Source organism: Mercenaria mercenaria, chromosome 14 (genome assembly GCF_021730395.1).
Source record: "Mercenaria mercenaria strain notata chromosome 14, MADL_Memer_1, whole genome shotgun sequence".
In the NCBI taxonomy this organism is placed as follows: Eukaryota; Metazoa; Mollusca; class Bivalvia; order Venerida; family Veneridae; genus Mercenaria; species Mercenaria mercenaria.
Window position 1 is genome coordinate 58,891,761 of NC_069374.1, and position 14,172 is coordinate 58,905,932.

Sequence of the window (14,172 nt, forward strand, 5' to 3'; positions counted from 1 at the left end):
GTAAATCAATATCCAAAGTATGAATGACTTCATATTTTTACTTTCAGATCATGCCTCATGACTAGAATATGAGTATGATATAGATTCTATGTATGTGTTATAAAAATAAATTCTAGAATCACTTCTGTTACAATAATATCTATCATGTCTGTTACTTAAATGTTAAAATTTCATAACACAGCTCGATATTTACCCAAAATATTATATCCGGATACGATTACACTTTCCTAAATCTCCAGTTTCAACAATATGTTTTACAAATTGTGATGATACGAAGACAGTTTAGCGGCAATTGGCAGTATCTGACATTGAAGTTTACGGTGAAATTACCTCTTATTTAAATCATTTCATAAAAAAGTTGTTTCGTTTCGTCAAAGCAGTCAAACATAGACGATCTACTTTCGATTTCAAAAATTACAAGAAAATACAATTTAATGTTTCGCCGATTTGTTTTTTTCTCGAAAAACAAGAAATAAAATCATTTGTAAAATCAGTAGTAATTAAACAAAACAGTAAGAGCTTCTTTCCGATAATTTATCTATTTACTGATTGCAAAATACAACCCAGCAAAGTCGTAGAAGCGTTGTTATAAACAGGTCACGCGTGTTCGCCGACAAGTGTCCAGAATGTAAATAGGATTCATCCGCGAAATCTCGCGGAAGAATTAACGTACTGCACATATCTTTTTCGGGTCATTTAAAATGAAGTTGTCATAATTTAATTTCATCGATGTGGTAAACTCTTTGGTAAGAGACATTCCAATGCTTTCAGAGATACCCGACTCCATAAAATACTAGCAGTATGTTCAGGAACTATATTTTGTCTTTCGCTGGATGTTACGCAAGCTTGGTAAGCCTGCGCAAATCATAAAATGCACAGCGCAATAAATTTGTTATTTGCGCAATGATTTTAAGGATTATTGGCATACAGACACTAAATAGAAAACGGCGCGAAAAAAAAATGGTAGTCGCATAATGGCGGATACAAATAGTCCTCAGTTTTTTTGCTCTGTAGAGCTATTTTCCTTATTTTCTTTGTACTTTTTTTGCTAAAATCACATGACAGGTCTATGCTTGACATGTAGGTAACATTTTCATAATGAAATAACAACATGACAAAATTGTTCATGGAAACTTAGATCATACACCACCAGTATAATTTGGGGTCTCATTTTTTAGCTGATTTTGCAGTTTGTGTGTTTGACTGAAATTATTTTTCTTGCATCAAACATGACCTCCACTTTTCTTTTGATTTTCAGTTAGCACTGACAAATTCTTCAAGAAAATGTAAGTTACAGAAATTTAAAATGGGTCCTGATGTGTGCTGCGGTCATTGGAAATAGGTCAATTTTATAGAGAATAAAGAACAACAACTATTTAGTGTGTTATAAGGTTATAACTTATAGATGACATTGGTAAGAAATGAAATCTGGCAAGATAATGGTGGAAATGGGCTACTTTAATGAGAATTTGATAGAAAATGACAAATTATTTGCAATTTTGTTGAAAAAGAGGATAAAACCCAAAAATATCACATTTTCACTGTTTAGAGTGTATTTTTTTTCAGAAACTGCATATTTATAGGCTACTGATTGCTATTTTCTGGCCATCAGAGGTAAAAGTGAACATATGTAACAGTTTAAATGTGTAATTTGCATGCAGATCAGAGTAGAAAATGTCAAAACAGGGCAAAACAAGGCTGCATTTAGGGTAACTGCTTCAAAATTATGTCGCGACAGCTATTTTTGACAAAATCTGACGCTTTGTCTAATGGTACTGAAAATGCTGTAAAACCTTGAAAACTGTTGATATCAAGCTAAACCTGGTATTTTTTCAAGCATTTGGGCTTCTTGTACATTTCAAATGAAACTGGCATAGTGTCAGAGAAAAAAGTTTTTCTTATTGGCATACATACACTAAATAGAAAAATGGCGCGAAAAAAAGTGGTAGTCGCATAATGGCGGATACAAATAGTCCTCAGTTTTTTTGCTCTGTAGAGCTATTTTCCTTATTTTCTTTGTACTTTTTTTGCTAAAATCACATGACAGGTCTATGCTTGACATGTAGGTAACATTTTCATAACGAAATAACAACATGACAAAATTGTTCATGGAAACTTGGATCAAACACCACCAGTATAATTTGGGGTCTCATTTTTTAGCTGATTTTGCAGTTTGTGTGTTTGACTGAAATTATTTTTCTTGCATCAAACATGACCTCCACTTTTCTTTTGATTTTAAGTTAGCACTGACAAATTCTTCAAGAAAATGTAAGTTACAGAAATTTATAATGGGTCCTGATGTGTGCTGCGGTCATTGAATATAGGTCAATTTTATATAGAATAAAGAACAACAACTATTTAGTGTGTTATAACCTATTTTTCGAAACGGACATGGTAACAAATGGATAATTTGGCTAATAAATTAATATCAGTTTTTATTTGAATTTGTGAAATCAACTTTGCTATTTTCTGACAAAAGGGCATAAAATTAGTCACCATAATCATATGCGCAAATGTATTACCAAATCCCGCAGAATCGTTATGCGTGTTTATGCTTAATGAGTTACCGCGGAAGATAATACGTGGCTTTATTCGAGTATTGCACAATTACAAGTCATAATTTGACAGATTACATCGTATATTGGTCATAGTAAATGGGATTGACATAATTGAACTTCATCCGATAAATGAGCTCTTTGAAATTAGAGACTGCATCACTTCGCTGTGTTGTGAGGCCATTTAATGAGAATGAGAAATCGGGCGATAGCAAGGACTCGTCAAACGCTTTCAGCGTTTAGCCGACTCAAAAATTGGAACCGGCTTATAAAACATGAACAAACTGAGGAATTTTTCTTTTCGCCATGATCCAACTAGCCCGGAAGTGCTTCTTGGCTGTGTATTAGATCAGAAAAAGTGGCTTTCCATAATAGTGTCAATTTTTATTTATGAAGTGATAGGATTGCATCAAAAATATCAGGTTTCAATTTGATGAAATAACTTTACAAGGTCTTATGGCATATTCAGTAACGCGAGCCACTGCAGCAACTTTCCTCAAGAATAATTGTTGCAACATAACATTTAAATAGTTCTCTTAGCTGGAGCTTTTTTGTAGCCCTACACTTCTATTTTGAACTCATATTTGCAAGCAATGGCAAATAAGCACTGTTAATTATAGAAACTCTCGACCCTGGTAGCTATGAATTGGTAATATTTAGACTCTGAATATGCATTTTGTGAAAAAATACATACCCAAAACAGTAAAAATGTGATTTGTTTTTATTTTAGCAATTTCCTCTCACCCAATAGAATTGAAATATTCATTTTCAATCAATATTTGGTCAAAATAACCCAGTTATACCTATATCTTGACAAATTTCAGTTTTTGCAAAAGTTGTTGTTATGTAACATACAGTATCAAAATGTTAAGTAAAGGTCCGCAATGAAATAAAAATAGGAAATGGCTTAAATGAAACATGAAAAAGTCAGTTTAACTGGAAATAAGGAGGAAATTTTCTTCCCGGAAGTCCTGCTTAATTACTTGTTTAGTACTATTATACCTTAATACACAATCCTCCAGCTGGAACATGAATATGAGTGGAGCATCTATATAAATAATCGTCAGGCTGGAGGACTATCCGTCTTAACAATCATCCTACTTTAACATGGATATGTAAAATTTCGTTAAAGTTTAATAGAAGAAATGAAGCAAGTTCTTTATAGAAGAAGTAACTCAATCAAAGGGCAATTATAAACGCAATTTTGTCTTCACTTTTAATACTCTATACATTGAGACGGTCATTTCAATAGTTTGACTACCGATGATAAAAGGGCCAATACCAAAGGAAACTAGTCTGGACTAGTGTGCCATTCTATTGAACATGGCATAGATTCAACAATTTGACTACCGGTGATTAAAGGGCCATTACTAGAGGGAACTAGCCTGGACAGGCGTGCTTTTCTATGGAACTTGACATAGATTTATCAATTTCACTACACTACAGGTGATTAATGGACTATAACTTAAGGGAACTAGTCTTGACTAGCGTGCCTTTCTATTGAACATGGCATAGGTTCCACAGTTTGACTACCGGTTAGTACTGCGACTTGGACGCTATTGCTCGATATCAAACGTGTTCGATATGTTATGCCCATGAACATTATGATAAGAAAATTGATAAAAAAAAAAAGGATTATACCGGAGAGAATCAAACGTCGTGTGGAGACGGGAGACAAAAATCATCGGATGGCAGACATTAAAAACTTAACGGTATACATAACCAATTTCCTTAAATGTTTCGACAAATATATTACGTATCATAGAGATTTAGGAGAGAAACTAGTTCAATAGTAAATGACAAGCTTAAGAGGGTAGACTGGAAGAAAGGCAAACGCAAGACAGTGATAATAACAAATTTTATTTCCTTTAAGGTCACTGGCTATCCATTCCGTACATATACAATATATGTTAAAGTTGCATTGATTGCGAGTAATAAATTATTTATGAGATGATATACACAATCGATTAAGATTTTTACACAGTACAATTTAATATGGAAATAAACTGACGATTTGCTAGCATACTTGTTTCATCCTTTGCAAATCAATGAACGGATGCATTTCTAATCATCTTTTCTTCAGAGAGCATTATTTAGTCTCTGGTAAGAATTTCGTATGATGCATATGAAGTTCAGAAGTATATCTTATCCACATGGCATGTTTTATGTTTAATTTTTACATTTCTGCACTGACTTCATTTAATTTCTAAATCACAGGAACATATTCTAAAGTAAAATTAAATATCTATTTCATAAAATTGAGTACATGTAGAGTCTTTTGATAGTTAAATCTTTTTAGAATAAGAAAGTCTCTTGTTCGACTTTTCTTTTACTTTTCATTTATGTATGATAATTTTTTCAATAAATGTTTTGAAGAAATAGAAATCCGATTGCGCTGGAATGCGTGCGGCGTTTAAGTGAATGTCACTAACGACGAAAGTGATTAATAATGAACAAGACGCATATCATTAAAGTTTTGCTTCAGTCAGGATGTCCTTTAGTGTATAATTGATTTGAAATCAATTATCATGTTCTTCAATAACAGACGATGTATTTAAGCCTCTGCATCAGTGTTCCTATCATTCCAAGCAAAGCAGTAATATGATAGTATGAAACACTTGATTAATCAATATCAATCATGCCACAGACAAGCGTGGTCAAACTTATGCTCGTCCGATGCTGAACCCGACCGTTCTGAAAGAATATTCCTCATTTTTCCAATGATTCCGTCCATCAAATGTAACCAAGAGTTTTTCATTCAGTCGTATCGATTTCTTAATCATTGCGTACTCATGATCAGAGCCTATAGCACAGTTAACCAGCACCACAAGTACCGACTGACTGTACCCCATAAGGCTCTTAACCAACACGTGAAATCCTGAGCTTGACATTGTCACTTCAGACAGATGAACACATTGAATGTCGGTCATTTTCTCTGACAATGTCAATGTTCTACCACCGACATCGATACAATGAAGTCGGAGGTCTTTCAAATGAACAAGTTGTGGTATAACTCGTAGTATTTCGTCAACATCTAGAGACGATTCTAGAAAACTACAACGAAACCTTTCTAGTTTGGTAGCTTTCGGAAGATATCCGAGATACGTTGACAAAACATTACATTGCCTGCAGGGCAGCCGTCCAATACTAACTTGTTCTAACCATGTCACGTTTATTTTTAACTGTGACAGAGGTATATTATGTAATCGTAATGTCCTGAGATCCGAATGTTTGGACAAGTCTAGTTCGAAGCCGCTACACTGGTCTAAGTGATCCGCACAAGGGACGTTTCCGAGTATTACCTCCTTCATATTCTTACATTTACTTAAATAGCCAAGTAATTCTTCCATATGTTGGTGTCCAAGTATGAAACAGTTCAAGTGGATAGCTTCTAATCTATTCATTCTACGTAAATTGTTACAAAGTTCGTGTGACCATACGCTAAATTCACCCTCAAAATGGTTCACCTGCCAATGTCGCGATAAAAGGGCGACACTTCTGAGTGTTTTCACTGATCCTGATAGCAAATGGCATATGTCCGTTTCAGAACAATCTCCTCTTAGGTACAGGTGTTCGAGTTCACGAGCATTACAAAATTCGAATGATGTCATTATTTCATGCAAACTAGGAATGCCTTCTAGCTCAATATTCAGAGATTTTATATCTCGGTTATTGAAAATAGCTAAACTTTTCAGTGTAGACAGATACTTTTCTTCTTGGCAGCTACTGTCTACTATAAAATCTTGCAAGCATAGTTTGAGTTCCTTGTCCATATTTTGTGCATGTTCCTTGAAACAAGCAATTTGCATATCTTGAAAACTTTTGAGAGGTTCTTCTACGGTAGAATAGTCCCAAAATGATTCGGTGCGTCTATATTTGCGTGTTATGTCATCTTCAGCGACAGCCTTAGTAAGATTTTGTGAAATTTGTTCCGGCATCTGCGTACTCATTCCGCTAAGGAAAATGAGCACGTCTGACATTTCAAGAATTCTTTGAATAGATGTACAAACGGATACAATTTTGGCTATTATCTCAGACTGCTTTGGAACAACTGCCATATACAGTGCGGCAAAAAATTCTTGAAACGTTTTATGTGTGAAGGAAACACTTGATTTTTGGCTTAGTAAATACCCAGTGATTTCTGTTTGAGTCAATATACCTGTAGAGAGACCGAATTTAAAGTATTCCGGGCATAAAACTTCTTCAACTTCTGAACTTTCAAAGACGATCGTTCTTTCTCTCTTTTCGTTGAATAGTGTATCAAATGCCAACTGTCCTAGAGGAATAAGAACACCAATGTACTGTTTGCAATAGCTTAGTGAAGCGAAGCAATGTGGGACTTCAACTTTGCTAGAGTCTACCCTTTTTACAAGTTCTGATAACTGTAAAATCTCTATTCTTCGTTTATTACGTTGCAGCTTAAGATCAAGTATGTTACTAAATAACTCACATTTGGACCGTGCAAGGGGCTTTCCCTCACACCATAAGCAAATGAGATACATCAAAAGCATGGGAACGTTTTCAAGGTCATCGATTTCACTTGAAAAGCTTTCCGTGTTGAATCCAATAACATCACCCCTGTGGCAATCATGACCGTCGGTATTGACTCTCAAAACTGCCCTTTGTTTTAGAACTGCTTTACCTGCTTGACTGAGTCCAACCATTTGTATTTGATGGTGTATTTGACTCTTGTTTATATCTAACATAGTGAACTTCCATGGCCTTGAAGTCGTAAGTATTGTACATCTTTGACGGGCTTTTCTATGTGGGACGCATTTAGGTTTTATTTGACAATTGCTATTCCTAGGGTGTGTCCATTCATCTAAACCATCCAGGATTAAAAGACAGTTTTCACGATGCAGAATTTCTTGCAGAAATTCTATTGAGAAAATAGACGAATGGGAGAGATGTGGGACGATAAGTCTTAAGATCATATTGTCTATATCACAGTCATCACGTGATTCACGTAAGGAGATGAGGAACAGAAACTCAAAATACTTCATAAAGCATATTTCCGTATCAGGAATGTTCCCATGATGATGGTCACTTCCTCGATGTGCATGACACCACAAAACTGCAAGATATTTACAAAAAGCTGTTTTTCCAAGCCCAGCGTCAGCAGTAAGATATATTTCCTTGCAATTTGAGTTTTGTTTTCTGAACACATTTTCCAGCGACTCAATAGGGTATTTAATTTCACTTCCGCCAAGTTTAGATTTCTCAACTTCAACAGAATACAATTCTGGTAGGACGTAGAAGTCCACAATATTGACGTCAAATTTTTCAATCAATGGTGAAATTGGGAGAGTGCTATTTCGATTGCTGTTGAATATAATCAGATCTTCCATTAACTCTGAAATATTAATTTTTGTATTTAAAACTCTATTAAGTGGTAAACCTCAGGAGTCTCCTACTTCAAAATCATATGGAAGTGTATATTAATCCGTTCTCTGTTTCGTCTATTTATTACAGTTTCAATGATTCTAAAGCAGGCCATAATTATAATATGTATTCTATATATAAACAGTAAAAAATGGTTGATTATCATCGACCTACTGATCCCGCAATTATAGTGTTCAACTACTAACCACTAAATATTAGTTTTTACATTGTGACCTTGAACTTTGGACTAGTTGAAATATTGATAGGATTTAATCTACTAAAAGAAAGCGAGTTATTAACAGAAAACCAGTGTCAGCTTCTTGGTCGCCATATCCGTTGACCTAATTAACTCGTGCATAATGATCACATTTAGTATTGGTGTGAAGTATTAACGTAATAGTTGTAGCCTTTTTTCAATAATATACAGTCATTTATTGAAATTCTTAATAAATTCGTAGCCATTTTGACTCAGACCTAGTTTTCTCGAAAGTAATAACGGTCATTTTTGCTGGAAAACAGCTATGCCGTTTGACTTGGCAGAAATAGGTCCAAAAGTGCTCGAGTGACCGCATCAAATGTGTATTTACCGTTTTCCAATTATTCCTTAAACTATTGTCCTATGGAGATTTAGAACCGTGGGCACGTTTTACTGGTAATAATCGGAAACCGATTACTGGCCAACCAACTGAACGACTTTAGCTAAGCAATCACATCATTCTTCTAAGTGAGATATAACTATAAACTTTTAATATACTAGTATTGAAAACGAAATCGAATGATTTAATCGGTATGCCATTACACAAAGTTTCAGTTGCGATAAAACTACTCATATGAAAGGTACAAAACTGAGGCATTACATGCTTAATTTTGTGCCACTATTATGAAATTTAATATCTCATACTTTTCCTCATTTCCCCGTACCCGTCTACCGTCGGCAGTTTAAAAGCTGGTGAGCTGAGCTCGAAGGAGTGGAGGTTGATCGCCTCTGATGACACATTTGCCCTTTTAATGGTCTTTGAACAACATGAATGTTCCGTCATTCTTTTCCTATTTCCAGCTGCTGTCTTTGTTGAATCTTTCATACTGGATGCTAGTGAAGTTTTAATCTCTCTTAGGGCATCTCTCATATTCTGAATACACTTCTTACTTGCTTGATCGATATATTGCAAAGAAGAACGTGCCTTTTCATCCAGAAGTTTCTGAAAAACCTGCGCCATGTCTTTGGTTGAAATTGAAGATTGTTCCTTTTGCAGCTGAAATTGTGTACCTGATTATTAATAACATGTTACGAGTTTAAAGCTTTGTTTTCCAAAGCAAGTAATAACAATAAATATACAGGCACAGGTAAAACTAGAAATATTGCTGATTCTTCTTTTGTCACAATCAGATAATAGAGTATTTACAAATCTGTTGTTTGCATTAGTATGCAAATAATTTTTTTATCTTTTTAGAATGTATGAGTTTTTTCAAGTAAACATTAACGCACATCGTCTTAAATGATGGCCTTACCTTTTGTATCGTTTTAACCGCTTCAGCTGCCTTTTTATCATTTTTCATTTGACCAGAAGATGTAAGTAGTGTAATTAAGGCGTTGAGATAGCCATTTAAAGTCTTGTTATCAACATAAAGATCTGACGAATGTCTGAGTTGTTTTCCCAATTCCTTAGCCTGTGAAGTACATAAAAGTGCATAATATGAAATATTCTTCTATATTTATACATCATTATTTTCATGCATATGTACACGTTCCCCAGTGTTATACGGAGTACATTCCAAAAATACAAATAATTACAAATTCAGCAGAAACAAAACTGGATTTTCACATTAACAAAACATGAATATGAATATAGAATATAGAAAGAATTAAAAAGGCAAACATACAAACATATTAAAACAACTTTAGTGACTTTAGGATAAAATACTATTCTACACTTTAATATCAAAAAAGATGTATCGGTCAGTTTGCGAATATTGAACAAAAAAAAGAGTTGGATTTTAGCAGGCTTTTGAAAGCACTCATCGTGTCAGCTTCCCTCATCTTGACAGGAAAAGAGTTCCAAAGCTTGGGAGCAGTGAACAATATGCTCTTATTGCCATACATCACGGCTTTAGTCTTTGACACAAACACGGACATTGTGTCTTGTGATCTTAGGTTCTAACCTGTCTTTGATGTTAACTAAACAAAATCAAGATATCGACTAAATGTAATAACGATATACGAAATACTTCTGATAGGATTCAGTACAAATATGTTATCATTTAAGGAAATCCTAGAAGTTGATCATATATGTCTGATTGAAAGCAACAATTACAGCTGTTGTTTAAGTTAACTTTGATCTTCAACTTTATCTTCTTATTATGCATTCAAATATTTAGGTAATAGATATACCTACCACAATGCAAATATTTTGGTCAACAATGACATCGAATGCTTGATGATTTATCATCACATTAAGTAGACCATTTAAGTCCATTTCTGTAACTTTCGTCACAGCCAGATAACCTTCACGTGGCAAGTAACATTTTCCTATTTCCCATGAATTTACACACCATTCTTCTGCACGTGTATTCTTCCAAGACGGATTTCGATATTTATGACTTTTCTTAATTTCCTCTCTGAGCTTGTCACATATTCCGTTTGGACAAATCCTATACTTTTTACGTTCATTATTGTGAAAGGAACAAATTCCAGATTGGTTGACACATATATTTCTCGTCGGACAAGGTAAAATGTTTTCCGTTAAACATTCAGAACACGTAGTGTCATTTCTAACTTGCTGTTCCGTCAAAATACCCGCAAGGATATTTTGGTGAAACTTGAGAATAATGTTAAAGACAATATCTTCAAGTCCCTCCTTGGCTACATTACCTGCGTATGAAGCTTTTATCCAATTTTGAAATCTTTGATCTTCAAACTTTGAGTTACATCCAGCCATCACTGTGAATCATATACCTTATTTATTGCTTGCCCAAAATCTTGAAGCCAATTGTCGATATCTGGAAGATGAAAAGGTACTAATTATGTAGCCTACAACAATTTCTATTGTATAAACAAATCATATGTTAACCTGTCACCAACAGACTGAAATCAAACGTCATCTTCTATTGTTTTTCTAGCCGGCATCATGTGTCGTAGGTTTGTTTTTTGTATTTTACTTTCTATCATTCATTTAAAGGTAAATTTGACGTCAAATAATGATAAAGAATGACCAGTGACTTAGTCAATATTGTTCAATGCATAATGATCTATTGCCGAGGTTATCAAAATGAGCTGAACAATGAGAAATTCAGCATAGTACATTTGCGACCAGCATCCACGCAGTCTGGTCAGGATCCATGCTTTTCGCTAACAGTTTCTCTAATTGCAATAGGCTTCGAAAGCGCAGACCGGTCAGATTCCATGATGGTCGCAAATGCACTATGTTTGATTCTCATAGTTCGGTTCAAATGTATATTAGCAAGATTTATAAACGGTAATGATATCAGATCTGTAACAAATAATAGGATAGACCAACAGGTGAATAGTGATCATAGTCTTAGGTGATATTCTAGTTGAGATCATAATAAAGTTGTTGTTTTAATTTTGACGTTGACTGAGTATTTTAGCTAATTTTAAACAAAGGAAACATGTGCACACCAGAAAATACTGACAAGGTTTGTCTAATTAGTGTGTTACACTTATGAAATGTTTTGGTTTTATTTGTGTAATAAAGATAATTAAGATTGACCATAGTTTTTTAAGTAGAATGTGGTGCGGTCTATTTGTATCTACACCTTAGATCGTGATATGACCTCATTGATTTCAAGTTTTTCCTTGTTCAAAATTCTGCATTTTTAACCTTTTAGAAAGTTTAACGATCATGTAGTTTTCTTTCAAATTACACCAGGTATTAAATAACAAGTGTTTTTTATAAAACACAACAATATGTATCTTATTTTAGCGTTGTTTTTATATGGGGTCTCCGTGGCCGAGTGGTTAAGGTCGCTGACTTCAAATCGCTTGCCCCTCATCGATGTGGGTTCGAACCTCACTCGGGGCTTAGAATTCTTAATGTGAGGAAGCCATCCAGCCGGCTTACAGAAGGTCGGTGGTTCTACCCAGGTGCCCGCTCGTGATGAAATAATGCACGGAGGGGCACCTGGGGTTCTTCCTCCACCATTAAGGCTGGAAAGGCGCCATATGACCTATCATGTGTCGGTGCGACGTTAAATCCAACCAACCAACTATATGGCTCTAGGTTAGAAGGGGTTAAATGTTTCATCTGTTACCTTTTTATATAAAAATGATAATATATGACATATTTTATCAGCATTTACAGTCTTACAAATCTTGCGAGACAAACAAAAGTGTAGTTCCGGCAGATGGTATGAAAGAACCAAATGTTCTGATTTGACTTGACTTTATTGGTTTTAAACTGAGTAATTAAACTCAGAAATTAGTCGATCTTAATTTTTCATTATTATTATTATTATTATTACTATTATTAATTTGGTTTCGTTTTATGACCCTGAACATTTATGAGAGTGGGCCCTAACCTTATATTCTACGAGTGGTTATGGCAGATGATTTAGATTCGTTTGGGTTTCAAAACGAGCAAGCGTTGTAACATTCTTTCATGTAAAGAAACCAATCTGAGCTGATTTACCACAGCTCAATAGTTCTACCCAGGTACCCACGAATGTCTGGAAACATAAATCGAAAGAAGCACCTAGGGCCTTTCAGCACCATTTAAGATTGGAAAGTAACCGTATATTCTAACTTGTGTCGGAGTGAAGCCCAGCCCAACCAAAAATCATAGCTAGTTAATAATTCTACCTATTATCTGTTATATTAGTATATTTACATTACAGATACACATGATTACAAGTTTTTGATTAACTGATTACAGTGATGATACGATGCTCCTTGAAACTCGATGAATCAGTCGCATACATCATTCAATGATAACAGTGTCTTATAAGTAGTTTTAAGTTTGTCATGTAAAGTTGTTGTGTATCGGGTAATTATAGTATAGATCATGCCAGATTCATATTAGAGCGCATTTGTCATTATAAACACGTTCAAAGGCACTATACATACAAGGACTGCCGCACAGGTCGCTATTCATCTTCTTTTAGTATAGACACATAGAAATATAACCAACGGGACAGAGTGAAAGAAAGTCATGTGAAAAGAAAGACAGAGAAATAGAGAAATACATTAGAAACAGGCCTGTCCGGCTATCTGACACTCTGGTTTGGTTATGTGCTCGATGTGTAGCACCTATACACGTGATGCCGTCTTTCCTAAGAAGAACCAGTTTGTCCAGAGACACTCAGGAGCAAATCTTTTTATGATATTATTGTCTGAGAAATAGGACTCCAATTTTCAAGTAAAGTTATTTTTTATTGAATACTAGCACATGACTGCAATTTGTATACAGTAAACTTCGCCTACAACGACCACGGTAATAGTAAAAGAACAATGTCAAATGTCCCTTCTTTATTATAAATGAGATAAAATGGTAACAGTGAACACGCTAAAAGCGATATCAGGAATACATTTCCATATCCAAATTCTAAACCGTGCATTACTTGTTATGTATTCATTTATTTTGTTGGGTTTAACGTCGCTCCGACACAATTATATGCTATATGGCGACTTTCCAAAGAAACGTAGTTGTATTATTTAGAGAACTAATGAAAGTACTGAAATATGGTGAAACAAAAGGATTAAGAAGTGGATTCAACCACACGTTATTCTAGCATCAGCGACAAACATGATTCACGTGCAGTAGAGCATAGAATATGTAATTTATTACATACCAAAAGCGCCACATGCTCAAACAGTAACAATTTTATCGAGAACTGTATCCTTTGAAATAATAAGCCTATAAAGTAAATTATTTTCTAAATTTCTACATACAAAATTCAATTTTATACATTGTGATAAAGGTATGGTTACCCATTTTCCGTCAGGTTACAGCAGAAAAAAACACTGCTTTACGAGGTATGACCGTACTTCACAGGTTTTATATATGTATATGTTATCTGGTCCGTGTAAAGTGGTGGTTTTATCGTTCTAATCTTGATAAAGTACTCCGGAAGCCCGAAGGTGACACACGTATCACTACAGGTATACCCATGTCCGATTTCTCATTTTTATTACAGTCGACAGGTACTTGCGATCACTTGTTTTCAGCGATTTTATATTAAACGACCGGTCAAAATCCCTCCCGGACGTTTTCAGTACATC

General features: G+C 34.7%; 1 protein-coding gene across 1 annotated transcript; it reads right to left on the reverse strand.

Annotated features, from left to right (window-relative positions):
* Window positions 1-4,422: 4,422 nt before the first annotated feature.
* Window positions 4,423-13,953, reverse strand: LOC123527868 (uncharacterized). Its single transcript, XM_045307562.2, has 5 exons — window positions 13,882-13,953; window positions 10,331-10,934; window positions 9,447-9,605; window positions 8,839-9,190; window positions 4,423-7,908 (listed from the first exon to the last, which is right to left on the reverse strand). The coding sequence occupies exons 2-5, from the start codon at window positions 10,871-10,873 to the stop codon at window positions 5,219-5,221; spliced, it is 3,744 nt and encodes a 1,247-aa protein (XP_045163497.2). The 5' UTR covers window positions 10,874-10,934; window positions 13,882-13,953; the 3' UTR covers window positions 4,423-5,218.
* Window positions 13,954-14,172: the final 219 nt, after the last annotated feature.

What these genes read in the sequence shown, in the direction of transcription:
- LOC123527868 (XM_045307562.2), bottom strand. Translation starts at nt 10,873, where the DNA reads ATGGCTGGATGTAACTCAAAGTTTGAAGATCAAAGATTTCAAAATTGG. An exon ending in CGGTTAAAACGATACAAAAG is followed by an intron (nt 9,191 to 9,446) that starts GTAAGGCCATCA and finishes ACACAATTTCAG; the next exon opens with CTGCAAAAGGAACAATCTTC. An exon ending in GTACGGGGAAATGAGGAAAA is followed by an intron (nt 7,909 to 8,838) that starts GTATGAGATATT and finishes TTAATATTTCAG; the next exon opens with AGTTAATGGAAGATCTGATT.